Source organism: Equus caballus, chromosome X (assembly GCF_041296265.1).
Source record: "Equus caballus isolate H_3958 breed thoroughbred chromosome X, TB-T2T, whole genome shotgun sequence".
Taxonomy (NCBI): domain Eukaryota; kingdom Metazoa; phylum Chordata; class Mammalia; order Perissodactyla; family Equidae; genus Equus; species Equus caballus.
The window spans coordinates 68,975,287-68,993,646 of record NC_091715.1 but is presented as its reverse complement, the minus strand read 5'-3'; the positions used below and the strand labels follow the sequence as shown (position 1 = coordinate 68,993,646).

Here is an 18,360-nt window from a genome sequence, read left to right as displayed (position 1 = left end):
CATGCCTATGCTGCTGCTACTAGGCTGTGAGCTACAGCCAGGGTTTTGGGGTTATAGGGCTTCACCTCCACTGTTACTATGTTATGAGGCCAGAGTCATGTGGATGCCTCTACTGGTGCTGGGTCCTTTGGGGCTGCAGGTAGCTGGCTTGGTTGCCACAGTGTCAGGGCTTCAGGATCCTGGCCGTCTCTTTTGCTATTCTCCTGGTTTGCCTCCTCTATATGCTCCAATCTACCCACCTTCGTATGAGCCAGTGTGGATCTCTCTGGCATCCTGGTGTTCTGGGCAATGTAGCCTTTGTTGAGTTATGGGTGTTTTACTTGTGGGGTAGATTGAAGGGGAGAGGCAAAGGGAACATCTCACACCACGGTGATGATTTATTATATTTTTAAGTTGAATTTGTAATTCAAAATCTCCCCATAAAGAAAACTTCTGTTGTAGATGGCTTCACTGGTGAGTAGTGATGAGTTTCAGGGCAGGCCACCCCAGAATGTGCCACTTTGGCATGTGGATTATTTTGAGGTGAAGACAATCGAGGCGTAACAGACTCAAAAAGAGCTTTCTACCTCTTCCTTAACTGCCTAAAAGAATTTAGACAGAGAGCCTGTACCAGGAAGAGAACTATTCCAAGATTACTTTTTTTTTTGCATCAGAAAGACTGAACCACATGGCATGGCAAACATTTATTTACCAAATATTTGCTTTTCCCATCTTCCGTGTGAATTGTCTTCCTCTCCTTTGAAGTCCCAGACTCCTACCTCTTTCTCCCTAGCTTAGGATGGCATACCAACCTCAATTGCCTGACTCTTGGGGAGCCTCATATCTTTGGGGTTCCTGTACATACGAAGACACATTTGTTTTACTCTTGTTAATTTGTTTATGTCAATTTAATCATTAGACTAGTCAAAGAACCTAGAAGAGAAGGAGAAAAAAATTTCCTCCCCGACAATTTTGGCACCCAATGTAGAGCTCTTCACTAGCTAACACGGCTTGCTCTGTGGCTGCTGCAGCTGAGAGATCCCGGGACCTCTGAAAAAAGCCAGCAGAAGTTAAAGTTTATTACCATGTCAGTCTACCAGATCTCTGCCTGCGGGATCTGATGGAAGTGAGTGTGGCAAGGGTCCTTTTCTTTTTCTAAACATCAATTAATGGTAGAAAACATTCGTGTGAACAAGTGTCTTGGGTATAGCGACTTTGGTAAAAGATTTGTTATGACTCTTCTTGTTTTCTATTGATCCTCTTCCTCCCAGGGATGGTCATTGTTTTCTTTTGTCTCTGTCTTTTGTGTCATTTGTCATAAGGAGGAGAACCATAGATCTGATGAGGTTTTCCTTTCATCTAGTTCTATGCCCTGAGAGCCTGGCTTTGTGATCAGTGAGAATATTCTCTCTGGGCTTCACCTTCCAGTGGGTGCGTATACCAGTATGCATCTGGTGGCCAGTCAAATAGACTGGGATTCTGAGACCTGAAGTCACAATCAGCATTCTTTTTGTCTGGCCATGCCAGCTCTCAGGGGAGTGTGTCATAAGGGGTCCCAGTCCATAACGGGCCTTTGTCATCTCAGCCTTTGTTGCTTTGTTAGTGCTGGAAAAGTCCCATTCCAGTAGTACCTTCTCAGTGTCACAAATTAACAGGTCTGCGTCTGGAGGTGAGAAACTGGAGATACCATTTTCACTATACAATTCTTACTGCCTGTAGCAACGAAGGTCTTTGCTTTCTTAGGCTAACTCTGGGAGTGGACTTTCTGGATGTTGTAAGGACTACTTCATTTGTAGCCTCTTTCAGGACACCTCTTGCATCCATGGTTAGGCCACAAAAAGGCTTATTGGTTTGTTGCTATTGAGATTAACATAAGATCCTACTCATCAATGGCCAGACGATGCATCCTTCGAACTGGCTACATTTGAAAGAAAATTATTTTATAGAGCTCTCATGCTAAACAACTGTCCTGTTGGTACCTTTGGAGAGAGCAAGTTGAAAAGTAAATACAAAGGAGTATAACAGCTAGCCTTAGGGACTCCCTTAATAAGACGGAAGAACAGAAATCAGACTTAGAACAAAAATGAAAATTTACATCTAATGTAAATTTCCCTTCTCCGGTTTCTTAACATGAGCCTTTATCCCTAACTCTCTGACCCTGACCCTCCAGAGGATTTTTGGGATCTCTGGGCCCCTAGTCTAAAGCCCCCTCTCAAAATCCAACCCCATTACCTCAGGAAATGCACTTAGACCCCAAAACACCTCCAACTTCCCCAGAAAATCCCTTAAACATCGAGCTGCCTGCCTTTGCTTCCCTCTCCCTACAAGATTTATGGAGAGCTCTCCAGCCTAATCTCTAGGCCCAGAGTGTACACGTTACTCATGTAACTGCTGAAAGCCAGGAAGTAAGTTTAGACAGACAGTCAGACTCGCTTTGCTGGGCTCTATAATCAAGCTCTGCCATCTTCAGGCCCTCTTATGAAACGTCCTTTGCAGATATATTCTAGACCCCCACCCAAAGAATTCACATTCCCTGGACAGCAGCTGTTCTTCTAAATTATAAAGCCCTTTTACCTCCACTTTCAGAAGATCTGACCAAATTTGGAGAAGAGTTAGAAAGACTAGCGGTCATTCACAACCCCACTCGCAGGGACTTAGATTGGCTGTTAAAGGATGCTCTTCCCGCCCATGATGATACTTTGATTATCAGACAAGCCAGGTGGCCCCCTGGGGAAAACCTCACTCACAGACGAAACAGAATTTCCCCCAGGCCCTCTTACAAATGACCAGGAGATGCCTCAGCTGGAAGCTGATATTCAGGGGACTCTTAAGAGCAATAGTAGAGCTTTTCCCCTTTCAGGTGAATTGCTCTAAGATTGAATTGTGCACTCAGAAAGAAAGCCTTATACAGATTTTAAAAAAGGTATACTGTATCAAATCCTGAAGTTCTAAAATGTAGAAATATTTTGATTTACGTCTTGATTAGAAATCTCCCTGATAAAAAGAAGAAAGCTCGGTTGGGTGGGCAGGTTAGTCTCTTGATATTCAAGCTACAACTCAGTTCTTTGAGGAATTGGAAACAACTGCCTTTGTCTTGTAAATCGCTACAAGACCAGAAATGTGACTCCAGAATCAATTCACATCCCACCTAGCTTATTAAATCCCAAACCTCACCTATTCCCCTCAGGATGCTTGCAGATAGTGTAAAAGATCAGGATGTGGGAGACAGAACTGTCCCTCACTAAAGAAAAGGAGGAAAATTTGTAATAGTAATTACTCTAGAATTCTGATAATACGCAAATATGCCAGAAAACATCATCTTGGAGAAAACTTGAATGCTTTCTCCCTTTCTCAGTGCTTTTGTGATGTGGGTTTATCTATCCCTATCTTCTCTAGAACCTAAGAGCCATTCTTTGACGTGCAAACTTTAGAGAGATGTTTCTTACCGAGAAAAGGAGGTATTTGGAATATGGTCAAATAAAAACCTTAAACGTCCTCTCCACAAATATTAATAGAAAAAGCTTTAGCCACCAGAGCAGATTAAACTCAACCTATTCCAACTGTTCTTTTATAAACTAGTGAGTTTTGATGCGGGGACGGCGAGCCGAAGAGTCGAAAGAAAGATTTCTTGGACTCTTAAGGTCTGGCAGTGGTGCTCTTTTATTTAGAGAATAGTGTGGAATAGCGTGGGGACAGGACCCATGGGCAGTAAAGAGCTGCTGCATGGGGACAGGACCCATGGGCAGTGAAGAGCTGCTGCCGCTGCTGCATGGGGACAGGACCCATGGGCAGTCAGAGCTCCTGCTGCTGCCCTGAGTTGAGGGTTAGGGCTAAATTTATAAGGCATGGGTGCGTGACTTGTTTTTACTGGAAAAAGAAAAGATGATGTAAAAAGTCATTAAATGATTTCAGTGCGGATGGGGTCTGGTTATTGTGTGGTCCTATAACTTTAGATATGAATCTGGTCATCTAGATCGGCATGTAGGTGAGGATGCCCTGGGCTTCTCTCCCTGGGGCAGCCCTAATTCATACCATAAAAATCCACCAGGTCACATAGATCGGCATGTAAGCCAGGTCACCCTGGGCTTCTCTACCTGGGGCAGCCTTAATCCACATCAAGTTTTGCATTATCATACCTGCCTCGTGACTAAAATCTTAAAATGAGAGCTATAAGGTCTCTGTTTGCATCTGTCTATATGTTTATGTGTGTCTATGTATATGTGTTGTAGATGTGTGGTGTTTCCTACTTCTGGATGGTATTGCCAAACTTAATCTGTAAACGAGCTCCATTTAACTGGCTTAAAATTAGATGCTTATAGATTATATTCCTAAAGTTCTCGGAAATTAACGCAAATGTTTTTTCAGGTTCCCATGATCTGGAAAAACGTTTGGCATTAAAGCTAGTTATGTTTGTTGGTTTATTTAAAATAGACTTGTCTTTAGAGTTATCAGCATTAAAATTAATGCAGACATGCAACTTTTATTCTACCTGGGTTTATTAGCCAAATCAGTTCAGGTTATCTCTGTTGCAAAGTTCACCAGTAAGAAAAATAAATTTGGATGACGGTTGACTTTGTCTAATGTCTCATACAGTTTCCATGGGTGGTCTAAACATAATTGTTAAAAACAAGTGAGTTAGATAGATGTAAGTGGGACAAGATTTTAGGTGCAATAATTATGTTTTATGGTATGTGTACTTAAAAATAGCTTCCAAAATCTTTTTGGCAACTTTGAAACTTTAGAGTTTTGTAAGGTAAGTTAAATGATGGAAATTTATTGGATGTCTAGGTCATTTCCAAATAAAATAAAATAGTGAAACATTAATTACTGAACATAGGTTTATCCACTTTTTGATTATGAAATGTATTCGTAAATTTGCCAACCTAAGGAATACTAGTGTAACAGACAGTTCACAATGGCTTACTTCTCAGTTTTCACCAGAAATTAAGGTTTCTAAGGGTTAAGAATTTTAGTTAATATATGTAATTAAAGCTACCAAAAATTATAAGGGAAACAACTCTATATGCAAGGAAGGTAGGATGTGTTTTGTGGTAAGAAAAGGTATGCGATATGAGGATGCATTTGTTTTAAGGGAAAAGAAAGTAAATGTGTCCCAAATTAAAAACTGGTTATTTCAAGATGGGAAAGAGGAAAAGAAAGGCCAAGTTAAATAGAAAGTTGGAAAGAGTGAGAGAGAGAGAACCTTACCTTGTGTGGCAATGTTGGCTAAAATTGAATGACTTCATTAAAAGGGCTACAAAATTAAACTTGAAATTGAGGAGTGTATTTATGTAAAACTAAAACTTAATTTTCTTTCATCTGCTAAAAGGACAAAGTTTTCTTGGACTGTTGGTCTGCTGCTCATAAGAGACTGTGAAAGGCTTTTCTTTACCTTTTAAGTAATCTGCCTAGAAATGAATAGTCTGTGTTTTACCAAAATAATTTCCTTTGCTTTGTGTTATCTTTATCATCAGGTCTTTGACTGCTTAGGAAAACTGTGTCTTATTAATATGAAAAGAACTAAGTTGTGCTCACAACTATGCAACCTCCTGTATTTGTCCTTGAAATATTTTATTGTCACTATGGTTAAATACATAATTCAGTATTGTTTCATAATACTCTGTGATCCCATTTAGTCACATGTCCAAACTTTTTGATATTTTTGACAAACTTCCCCCAATCCCATTCTAAATGGAGTCTTTTTGACCTCAGACTAACTTGGAAATTTTCCAGAGGGCCCCTGAAACATCTCAAAAGACTTGTTCTCTCTCCTTATGAAAAGAGGCATGTTACACTAATTATGCTTATTTGGTACATTAAATTACATGGGAAGCATTATTAAATAAGTGACTCTAAACCTGCTTAGATTATATTTGTGTGGATATATGTTATTAAGGTAAGTGTTCCAGAAATTGTATGAAATTCCTAGAAATATGATGTGTCTTGGTATAGTGTTATCAGTCATAATTCTAGTTGTTATCTCAAAATGTTGTATGCCCCAGAAATAACTCAATTAACCTGTCAACTGTGTTTTAATGAACTCTCATCAGATCCTTAACCTTGGCCATTTTTCAGTCTTTTCTCATTTACCGTTATTGTTTTACTCTGATGCTTTTGCAAAAGGGCTTCATCGTCAGTAAGACTTAACAGAAAGAACTCTGATTACAGGTTTCTGATAACTTTAATATCATACCATTGAACTGGATGAGTATTTACAGAACTCTAATGGAAAAACTGGATTCACAAGGCTGCCAACAAAAGATCGAGATCAATAAGAACTAATCACATGGGACCGAATGAACTATTGATGATTATAGTTTTTAGGACTTTTTTGGGAACATTGTTGGTTCTTTAATTTTTTTTTCAGATTTAAGGAAACCTCTTTTCTTAAGCTACTATGACTTACAGCAATTCGGTAAAGTACATCTTTGTGAACAAATATGAAATGATGACTTTTTCTCCCTACTTGATCTCTCCAGAACTCAGAAGCTCTTAGTGAGTATTCTTATTTTCATTACAATATAGTTATTTGCATAAGCTCAATAAGAGTCTGTTCTCCTTGAAACAGGACACAATTGGAAACATTGGTTATGCTACCAAGGCTTTGACTGGAATGTTTTCTTTGAGAGAGACAAACATAGACTCAGATATGACCAGACCACTTTAACAAACTAAGGTTGACTTTATGGAGTCAATAAAGCTCCTTGGAAAATCAGCCTGGAACCTTGCTTACAGGTTTTCCAGAAGCCTTACTGGGTAAGTAAAGAAGGTCATATTCTGGCAGGCCCAGGGACCTCAGGATATTTTGAGGACCTCGAAAAAAGATGAATTCAACCCAAGTCTGTAGGTACTGCAGGTAAAGTGTGATGTCAAGTCCTTGGCTTGACTTCTTAGCCTCAAGAGGCTTTTAAAAGTTTAATCTGAGATTCTGTATGAAAAGTCCCAGCAAGGCAGACTTAAAAGAGTCTACATGGTCAATCACTATTCTTGCTGCATTTATGTAAACACTCAGGCCAAATTTAATAAGACTAGACTATTTACCAAACTATTTGTTCTTTGCATCTTCCTTTGAATTTTCTTCCTCTCCTTTGAAGTCACAGACTCCTATCCCCTTCTCCTTAGCTCAGGATGGCATATAAACCTCAATTGCCTGACATCAGGGAGTCTCATATCTTTGGGGTTCCCATATGCACAAAATTAAATTTTTTTCTCCCATTAACCTGTCTTGTGGCAATTTAATTATTAGGTCAGTCAAAGAACCTAGAAGGGAGGAAAGGAAAAGTTTTCCTCCCCTACAGGAGTACCACACATTTAAAAGAAAAAATAGCAACAGTCCTACAGAAACAATTCCAGAAAGTACAGGAGGAACCCTTGCCAATTCATTTTATGAGGGCAGCATTACTGTTCTATAAAAACATAATACAAGGGGGGAAAAACCCACCACAGACCAATATCCCTGATGAACATAGATGTAAAACTCCCTAATGAAATTTTAGAAATTTGAACTCAATGATACACGAAAAGTATACCCCATGGCCTAGCAGAGTTTATCCTAGGAATGAAAGGTCATTTTAACATTTAAAAAATGCATCAATGTGACTCCACTCATAGGTGGAAATTAGTATACTGATAAGGAGATCTGATCGGTGGTTACCAGGGAAAAGGGGGGGTGGGGGGAGGGCACAGAGGGGGAAGTGGTGTACCCACAACATGACTAACAAAAATGTACAACTGAAATCTCACAAGGTTGTAATCTATCATAACATTAATAAAAAAAAAATGCATCAAGGTATGTTGCCACATTAAGGAAATGAAGGAAAAGCAATGATGATCACAATATATCACAGAGAAGTCATTTGATAATATAAAACATCCATTCATGATTAAAAAACATCTGATAACTTAAGAACACAAGGAAAATATCTTCAACCTGATAAAGTGCTTCTACCAAAAACCTACTGCTGGCATCACACTTAATGGTGGAAAACTGAATGCTTCTCCCATAAGATTAGGGATATTGCAGAATGTCTACTCTCATCATGTCTCACCAAACATTATATTTGTGGTCCTACCGAATGAGATAAGACAAGAAAATGAAATAAAAGGCATAGAGATAGAAAAGGAAGAAAAGACTGTCTTTAGTTTCAAAAGGCATAGTAGCCTATCCAGAAAATACTTAATAATCCAGAAAAAAGCAAAAATCATCTCCCAGATCTAGTAAGCAATTTAACAAGGTCATGGGATGGAAAGTCAGTATAGAAAATTCCTTTTTGTTTCAATATACTAGGAACAAATAATTGGAGGTGGAATTATTTTTAAATGTCACTTACAATAGAAGTAAAATAAATGAAATACCTATTGAGAATTTTAACATAATATGTGCAAGATTTGTATGCAGATAACTATAAAATATTTCTGAGGGAAATGAAAGAAGACCTAAATAAATGAAGGTATACTATGTTCATGGGTCAGCAGACTCAAATGTTTTAAGATATCAATTCTCTAGTAATTCACTTACGGATTCACCAAATCATAATTAAAATAAAAAGCTATTTCTAAAACTTATAGGGAAATGCAGAGGACATAGAATAGCCAAAGCTGTTTAGGAAAGAACAACGAGGGGGGACTTACACTACCAAGTTTCCTGGCTTAATATAAAGGTATGGTAATCATGACTGTGTGGTATTATCATGAAAATAGACATATGGAGTGGTGAGGGATCGGTGACATTAGTGAAATGGCAGGGTGAGCTGACCCGGGACTCTCACCCCTCCAAACTACAACTATAACCCAGAACAACTGAATTTCAACCAATAACTCTAATACAGAGATTGTCAGAGACCCACAGCAGCATAACGACAGAGCTCAGAGAGACTGGAGCTGCCCTCGGAGGAGCTGGAATGGTGTAAGAGAGAACTTCGCTCCCGCCCCTAGAGACTGGGATCACTGCCGTAGATGAGGGAAGGAGTCGGGGCGGGGCCATGAATCTGGGGATCCTCCAGGACTCCCACTGCACGTGCAGTGGAAACCCGCTAATGGGGGAAAGCTTCTGTGTATGGCGACCCCATCAAGCCAGGGCCCCGGGAGACCAGAGAGCAAGAGCTGATCGGAATCCAGGTTGGTGCATGAGAGAAAGTGCCCCTCCTCCCCCAACCCGCACTGCATGCCTGCCATCACGCCTGAAGGCGGAGGGCTCAGAATGCATGGCTCTTGACCCCCATCTCGTGGCAGCAGGCTGTAACTGCAACTGAATACCACCATCATGCACAAAAACCGCTCCTCTGTCATTCAGCAATTTATAAAAGCTCCAGACCAGAAGGAAAGCAATAAAAACACAGAATTAAGCCCTGAGGACTTGGAAATAGGTAAACTAAGCAAAAATGAGTTCAGAGTAGCTATCATCAAAAAACTCAATGAGGTAAAGGGAAATATAGAGAAACAAGTCAACGAGTTCTGGAGTTACTTCACAAAAGAGATTGAAACTATAAAGAAGAATCAATCAGAAATACTAGAGATGAAAAATACAACGGACCAGATAAAACAGAATACGGATTCCCTGAATGCCCGTGTAGACACCGTAGAGGAGCAAATTAGCATAATCGAAGATAGACAGGCTGAATGGCTCCAGAAAGAGGAAGAAAGAGAACTAAGACTTTAAAAAAATGAGAATAATCTCCGAGAAATAGCAGATTCAGTGAGGAAAACCAATTTAAGAACTATTGGAATACCGAAGGGCATGGAAAAGGAAAATGGAGCAGAAAGTGTGCTTTACGAAATTATAGAAGAGAACTTCCCAAATCTAGGGATTCAGGGAGAAATGTGTGCGGAGGAAGCTTTCAGATCTCCTAGATTTGTCAATGTAAAAAGACCTACTGCAAGGCATATAGTAGTAAAAATGGCAAAAATGAATGACAAAGAAAAAATACTCAGGGCAGCAAGACAGAAGAAAATAACCTACAAAGGAACTCCTATCAGACTTTCTGCGGATTTCTCTACAGAAACCTTACAAGCTAGGAGAGAATGGAATGACATATTCAAAACTTTAAAAGATAAAAATCTTCAGCCAAGAATACTCTATCCAGCAAAAATATCCTTCAGATATGAGGGAGAAATTACATCTTTCCCAGACAAACAAAAGTTAAGGGAATTTGCAACCAAAAGTCCTCCACTACAACAAATCCTCAAGAAGGCTCTCATACCTGAAAAAAGAAAAAAAGGGAGAAAGGGGTCACAAACCAGAGAGTAGGGAGACAGATAGAATCAGAATAGGATAGCAAATATTCAACTATAGCATTAGGATAAAGGGAAGGAAACCACCAAAGCAAAGATGATCTTATCACTCTAACTACAAACTCATAACACGAGTTGGAATAAGAGATGAAAATAATAATTTAGGAGGGGAGGAGGAAAGGGACTAAATCAGTCTAGGCCAAGTAAGTAAGAGACCACCAGAAAATGGACTATATTATACATGAGATTCTAAATACAAACTTCAGGGTAGCCACTAAAATAAAAAACAGAACAGAGACACAAAACATAAATAAGGAAAAATCTAAGAAACCCAGCATAAGAAATTGCAGAAGTCAATGGGTAGGCTAAAACACCAGGACAAGAAACAAAAGTAATGCAGGAAAACCAGATAACGAGTGACAGAATGACAGCATTAAGCCCTCATGCATCAATACTCACCCTCAATGTAAACGGACTGAACTCTCCAATAAAAAGAAACACAATGGCAAAATGGATTAAAGAACAAGATCCAACAATTTGTTGCCTCCAGGAATCACACCTCGGCCCCAAGGACAAACACAGGCTCAGAGTGAAGAGGTGGAAGACAATACTCCAAGACAGTAGCAAACAAAAGAAAGCAGGTGTTGCAATACTTATATCAGACAAAACGGATTTCAAAATAAGACAGGTAAAGAGAGACACAGAGGGACAATATATAATGATCAAAGCAACACTCCATCAAGAAGAAATAATGCTTATAAATATCAATGCACCCAACACAGGAGCACCAAAGTTCATAAAGCAACTATTAACAGACCTAAAGGAACATGTTAAAAATAACACAATAATAGTAGGGGACCTCCACATCCCACTCACATCAATGGACAGATCATCCAGACAGAAAATCAACAAGGAAATAGTGGAGCTAAACAAAAAGCTAAAACAATTGGACTTAACAGACATGTATAGAACACCTCACCCACAAACAGCAGAATACACATTCTTCTCAAGTGCGTATGGAACATTCTCAAGGATAGACCACATGTTGGGAAACAAGGCAAGCCTCTACAAATTTAAAAAAATTGAAATAATAACAAGCATCCTCTCTAATCATAATGCTATAAGGCTAGAAATTAATCACAAGAAAAAAACTGAGAAAGGCACAAGGATGTGGAGACTAAACAATATGCTATTGAACAAGCAATGGATCATTGAAGAAATTAAAGAGAAATCAAAAAATACCTGGAGACAAATGAAAATGATAACATGCCATTCCAACTCATATGGGATACAGCAAAAGCCGTATTAAGAGGAAAATTCACCGCAATACAGACACATGTTAACAAAGAAGAAAAATCCCAAATAAGCAATCTTAAACTACACCTAACTGAATTAGAGAAAGAAGAACAAACAAAGCCCAAAGTCAGCAGAAGGAGAGAAATAATAAAAATCAGAGCAGAAATAAATGCTATTGAAATGAAAAAGGCAGTAGAAAGGATCAATGAAACAAAGAGCTGGTTCTTTGAGAAGATAAATAAAATTGACAAACCCCTAGCCAGACTTATAAAGAAAAAAAGAGAGAAAGTTCAAATAAACAAAATCAGAAATGAAAGAGGAGAAATAACAACAGACTCTGCAGAAATATAACGGATTATAAGAGAACACTACGAAAAACTATATGGCAACAAAATGGATAACCTAGAGGAAATGGATAAATTCTTGGACTCCTACAATCTCCCAAAGCTCACTCAAGAAGAAGCAGACAATTCGAACAGACAAAACACAAGGAAAGAGATTGAAACAGCAATCAAAAACATCCCAAAGAATAAAACCCCAGGACCAGATGGCTTTCCTGGGGAATTCTACCAAACTTTCAGAGAGTATTCAATACCTATCCTTTTCAAGCTGTTCCAAAAAATTAGGGAAGATGGAACACTTCCTAACACATTCTACAAGGCCAATATCACACTGATACCAAAGCCTGGCAAGGACAGCACGAAAAAGGAGAACTACAGGACAATATCGCTGATGATCATAGATGCAAAAATTCTGAAGAAAATTTTGGCAACCAGAATTCAGCAATTCATCAAAAGGATCATACATCATGATCAAGTGGGATTCATACCAGGGACACAGGGATGGCTCAACATCTGCAAATCAATCAACGTGATACACCACATCAACAAACTGAGGAATAAAAACCGCATGATAATCTCAATAGATGCAGAGAAAGCATGTGACAAGATCCAACAGCCATTTATGGTAAAAACTCTGAACAAAATGGTCATAGAAGGGAACTACCTCAACATAATAAAGGCCATATATGACAAACTCACAGCCAACATCATACTCAATGGACTAAAACTGAGCACCATCTCCCTGAAAACAGGAACGAGACAAGGATGCCCTCTATCACCACTCTTATTTAACATAGTACTGGAGGTCCTGGCCAGAGCAATCAGGCAAGAAAAAGGAGTAAAAGGAATCCAAATAGGGAGGGAAGAAGTGAAACTCACGCTGTTTGCAGATGACATGATCTTATATGTAGAAAACCCCAAAGAATCCATTGGAAAACTTTTAGAAGTAATCAACAACTACAGCAAAGTTGCAGGGTATAAAATCAATTTGCATAAATCAGTAGCGTTTCTATATTCTAATAATGAACTAACAGAAAAAGAACTCAAGAACACAATCCCATTCACAATCGCTACAAAAAGAATAAAATACCTTGGAGTGAATTTAACTAAGGAAGTGAAAGACCTATACAATGAAAATTACAAGGCCTTTCTGAAAGAAATGGATGACGACATAAAGAGATGGAAAGACATTCCATTCACATGGATTGGAAAAAGAAACATAGTTAAAATGTCCGTTCTATCTAAAGTAATCTACAGATTCAATGCCATCCCAACCAGAATGCCAATGACATTCTTTACAGAATTAGAGCAAAGAATCCTAAAATTCATATGGGGCAACAAAAGACCCCGAATTTCTAAAGCAATCCTGAGAAAAAAGAACAAAACGGGAGGCATCACAATCCCTGAGTTCAAAACATACTACAAAGCTACAGTAATCAAAACAGCATGCTACTGGTACACAAACAGGTGCACAGATCAATGGAACAGAATTGAAAGCCCAGAAATAAAACCAAACATCTATGGACAGCTAATCTTCGACAAAGGAGCTGAGGGCATACAATGGAGAAAAGAAAGTCTTTTCAACAAATGGTGCTGGGAAAACTGGAAAGCCAAATGTAAAAGAATGAAAATTGACCGTTCTTTCTCACCATTCCCCAAAATAAACTCAAAATAGATCAAAGACCTAAAGGTGAGACCTGAAACCATAAGGCTTCTAGAAGAAAACGTAGGCAGTACACTCTTTGACATCAGTATTAAAAGGATCTTTGCGGACACCATATCTTTTCAGAGAAGGGAAACAATGGACAGAATAAACAAATGGGACCTCATCAGACTAAAGAGCTTCTTCAAGGCAAATGCAAACAGGATAGAAACAAAAAAACAACCCACTAACTGGGAAAAAATATTTGCAAGTTATACATCTGACAAAGGTTTAATATCCATAATATATAAAGAACTCACACAACTCAACAACAAAAAATCAAACAACCCAATCAAAAAATGGGCTGAAGACATGAACAGACATTTCTCCAAAGAAGATATACAGATGGCCAATAGGCACATGAAAAGATGTTCATCATCGCTGATCATCAGGGAAATGCAAATCAAAACTACACTAAGATATCACCTTACACCCATTAGAATGACAAAAATATCTAAAACTAATAGTAACAAATGTTGGAGAGGTTGTGGAGAAAAAGGAACCCTCATACACTGCTGGTGGGAATGCAAACTGGTGCAGCCACTATGGAACAAAGTATGGAGATTCCTCAAAAAAATTAAAAATAGAGCTACCAAACAACCCAGCTATCCCACTACTGGGTATCTATCCAAAGAGCTTGAAGTCAGCAATTCCAAAAGTCCTATGCACCCCAATGTTCATTGCAGCATTATTTACAATAGCCAAGACATGGAAGCAACCTAAGTGCCCATCAACAGATGATTGGATAAAGAAGATGTGGTATATATATACAATGGAATACTACTCAGTCGTAAAACAGAACAAAATCGTCCCATTTGCCACAACAGGGATGGACCTTGGGGGAATTATGTTAAGTGAAATAAGCCAGATGGAGAAGCACAATCTCTGTATGACTCCACTCATATGAGGAATTTAAAAATGTAGACAAAGAGAACAGATTAGTGGCTACCAGGGGAAAGATGGGGTGGGGGGTGGGCACAAAGGGTGAAGGGGTGCACCTACAACACGACTGACAAACAATAATCTACAACTGAAATTTCACAAGATTGTAACCTATCATTAACTCAATAAAAATTGAAAAAAAACAAAACAACAGCAACAACTCTGCAGTGGTGAGCAAGCCCCCTGCAGAAAGCAGCCCTTTCATTACCCCAGCCTGACCTCCGGTGGTATGACCTGTGCCTCACACATCCCGGCTCCTGCCAGGCCAAGGGTCCTCAGTCCATCCGTATGATGCAGTATTATTCAGTCATAAAAAAGAATGAAGCACTGACACATGCTACAACCGAGATGAATCTCAAAAACATTATGCTAAGCAAAAGAAGCCAGATGCAAAAGACCACATGAGTAATTCCACTTATATGAAATGTCCAGAAAAGGCAATCCCTTGAGGCAGAAAGTGGTTGCCAGGGGTTGGGGCAGGGGAGAATGGGGAGTGACTGCTAATGGGTACAGGTTTCCTTTTGGAATGACGACAATGTTCCGGAACTAGATGATGGTGATGGTTACACATTGTGGATGTACTAAATGTCACTAAGGTAAATTTTTATGTGTATTTGTCACAACTTAAAAAATACACAAAAGAATAAAAGGCTTAGTGAAGCTAAAAACAAAAAAAAAAGAAAGAAAATAGACATATGGATCAATGGATAAGATAGAAAGCCCAGAAATAGACCTACACATATATGGTAAGTAGATTTGTGACAAAGGTGCTAAGATAATTAAATTAACTCGTAATTAACTAGTGGCACTGGAAAAAGTGGGTCTCCGTGTGGGAAAAGAAACCACAAACAAACTCCAATACCTCACACTATATGCAAAAGTTAACTTAGAATAAATCATAGATCTAAGTGCAGACTGTAAAATTGAAAACCTATGAGACAACACAGGAGAAAACTTTTGCATCGTGAGGTTAGGCAAAGATATCTTAGGACATTCATTCAAAAAATATGAGTCACAAAGAAAAATCAATTGATGGACTGTTATCAGAGTTAAAAAAAAGAACCAACAAACAAAAACTTTTGCTTCTCAAAAACCAGGGCTCAGTATCTCTGTGTGGCAGCGTTTTCTACTCATGTACTGGAACCTCATGACTGACCTTGACTTCTACTTAACCCCTAGAACAGAAACCTGGATCTACCTATTTTCGCTTGCAAAAACTCACTTCCCCTTTCTCTATTTCCTGATCAACTTCTTTCCTCACTCATTTCAGGCATGCCTCCTCTGGGAAATCTCCAAGACTCTATTCCAATTCTGGAGGTTGGGCGGCTGCCCCTCCTCAATCTGCCCGTGACCAGGTAAATTTCCTTCCACCTCTCTCTACTGTAATTACTCTTTTCTTGGCTTTTCTCCCACAGAATGGCTTCAAGCAGCCGCTGAGTCTCATTCATTTCTATAATCCCAGGCCGTGGCCCATGATTGCCTCTCAGAAAAGATCAGCCGCATATCCTCATGGTTACATAAGAGATGATTTGTTAAACAATGCTATTATCTCAAAAACCAAATAAAAGACTCTGAGGCTGCCTACATCCTCTTTCCCTTCTGGACACTGTTTGCAGGGCACTGCCTTGAAGTCTGTGGCGCAGACCCTCATAGTTCCAGATGGTAAGCAGGAGACATACCTAGGCAGCTTTGCTTGAAACCAAGTGTCAAAGATGGAATTTCATATAGCAGGACTAAGCAACGAGAAGCTCTCACCTCAGTCATTCTGCTTTCAACTTAGCCCAGCCCAGGCCCTTCCCCTCTGTCCTTCACATTTTCCAAACCCTCCAGGCCCTGAGTCACCTGTCCAGTAGCCATTGGATGCTGACTGTGTCACAGACATGTCATCTCACATAACCCTCCGAGAGGAAAATCTCTACTGGGGATGTGCCATCACCCAGTTCACTCTCCTTGCTTTAATAATCCATTTAGACCCATATACCTCCCCAGGGCTTTGATGCACATAATCCTATGAATCTGAACGTGGAGAGGGCCCACATGAACACTCCTGTCTATGGCATCCCCACTAAATGACAACTCACCATCTGCCTGAACACCTCTGCTTTTTTTGTTCAGCAAGCAGAAACCTGGTGTGAGCCTGCTGGGAGGTTCAGAGGACAGAAGGGAAAAAAAGAAAAGCAAGGAAGAAGAGAAAGAGAGAAAGAAAGAGAGAGAGACAGAGAGAGAGGAAGAGAGAGAAAGAGACTGTAGGGGTGAGATTAAGAGACACAGGAGTGAAGGGGATGTCACATACCAGAAATGTATCCACTGCTTGAGCACAGTGCACTGGGCTGTAGGAGGGAGGAAAGAGAGGGCGGGCCCAGAGGGGCTGGTTGTGGAGGGGGGTGGAGGGGCGAGGCCTTCAGCCTCTTTGCACCCAGGAGAGTGAGGAGCTTAGCTGATCTCTTCAAGGAAGTGCGTTGGTCACTACCGGCACATCACACTCTCCTGGAAGCATGATCTTCACTCCCTTCCTTCCACCTCCTGACCTGGTGAGTCTGATTTCCCTCGTTGTGGTGGAATGTCAGCCCCAGTGGGCTGGGGTTTGGTCTGTAGAGGTGACTGCTGTATCCCCAGCACCTGGAACAGGGCCGAGGATGCACATAACACTTGTTGAATGAGGTATTGAATGTAAGAGAAGGCAGGGACCATTAGGATGAGGCTATTTACCCTCCCCCCCTCTTTTTTTTTTTTTTGCAGTATGTGGAAGGCCAGCTTGAAGACACTGAGGAATTTGTTGTTTTGTCTGACACCACGGAGAGCCCATCCAATGTCACAGGCTTGCCCAGGGAGCCTGCTGGTCCCCAAAGGTCTTGGAGGAGCTGGTTCCAGAGAGCCCTGGCATGTTTCACCAAGTCTTTCAGGTGAGAGCTTGGAACCAGCCTCTGCCTTTCTCACTGCTCACAGCCAAGCCAAAGCGCCTCCCCTTCCCCTTCCACCCAGAGGGCTCCCAGGCCAGACCTGACTTCCCCCAGGGTCCGCAAGGGTCCGGTTGTCACTCTGCTTTGCCTTTGTAGGGGAGGATACCAGACACTTGGAAACAGACCACGGGACCCACAGACAAAGATCCATGAATGGTGATCAAGCCCCTTCTGCTGCCAGATGCCCTTGCTTTCCCCGGAAGCAAGTTTCTCGGTCGCTGGGCCTGAAATAAATGCTGGCACTCTTGACTGTTTTTGTTTCTCCTTTTCAGCAGTGTAACTTTCAACACTTACACCGGCCTCAGGTGAATTGGGGGTTGTCAGTTGTGCTGGTGGTGGGGTGGTGGAGGAAGGGAGCTGGCATCTTACTTAGCCCTACGAGGCTGTACATTCGCCTTCTTGGGGCAGTGCCACTGGTTCCTCAGTCACGGTTGCAATAGACTTCAGCCAACGAAGAGCGAATTTTCCACAGTGGACAGCTCTGACCACAATGGGGGAAATGACTGTGGGAGTGAGAAAGGAATAACATCTCTCTTTCCCCAACAGCACACACAGTCGCCATTTCTGAGGACAACTGAGTAATGTTTATATGGAGGGGGAGGGAGGAGAGACATGTGGAAAAAGAATCTCCAGATCCTAAGAAAAACTCTTAGGCCCATATACGTATAGTCAGCTCCCAAGCACCCCCACTCCACATCAAGACAGAGCTCCTCCAACAGGCAATGGTTCATTTTCATATGATGAGGGTTTTTCCTCCACTTCCTAAGGTGACCTTGATATGTACTGCAACATAATATCAACAGGGGAAGTCTATCCAGGGAGGTTGGAGCATATTTGTCCCTTTAACCCAACAACACGTGGAGGCCCTGCTAGATATTGCAGCGCCAAAAATCACCAGGCCAATGGACAA

The 18,360-nt window shown here is 40.5% G+C and overlaps 1 protein-coding gene across 1 annotated transcript; it reads left to right on the top strand.

Moving 5' to 3' along the window:
- The first annotated feature begins 16,872 nt into the window (after nucleotides 1–16,872).
- On the top strand, nucleotides 16,873–17,704 carry LOC111771601 (protein FAM236D). Its single transcript, XM_023634093.2, has 3 exons — nucleotides 16,873–17,021; nucleotides 17,230–17,393; nucleotides 17,547–17,704. The coding sequence occupies exons 1-3, from the start codon at nucleotides 16,986–16,988 to the stop codon at nucleotides 17,608–17,610; spliced, it is 264 nt and encodes an 87-aa protein (XP_023489861.1). The 5' UTR covers nucleotides 16,873–16,985; the 3' UTR covers nucleotides 17,611–17,704.
- The last annotated feature ends 656 nt before the right edge of the window (nucleotides 17,705–18,360 follow it).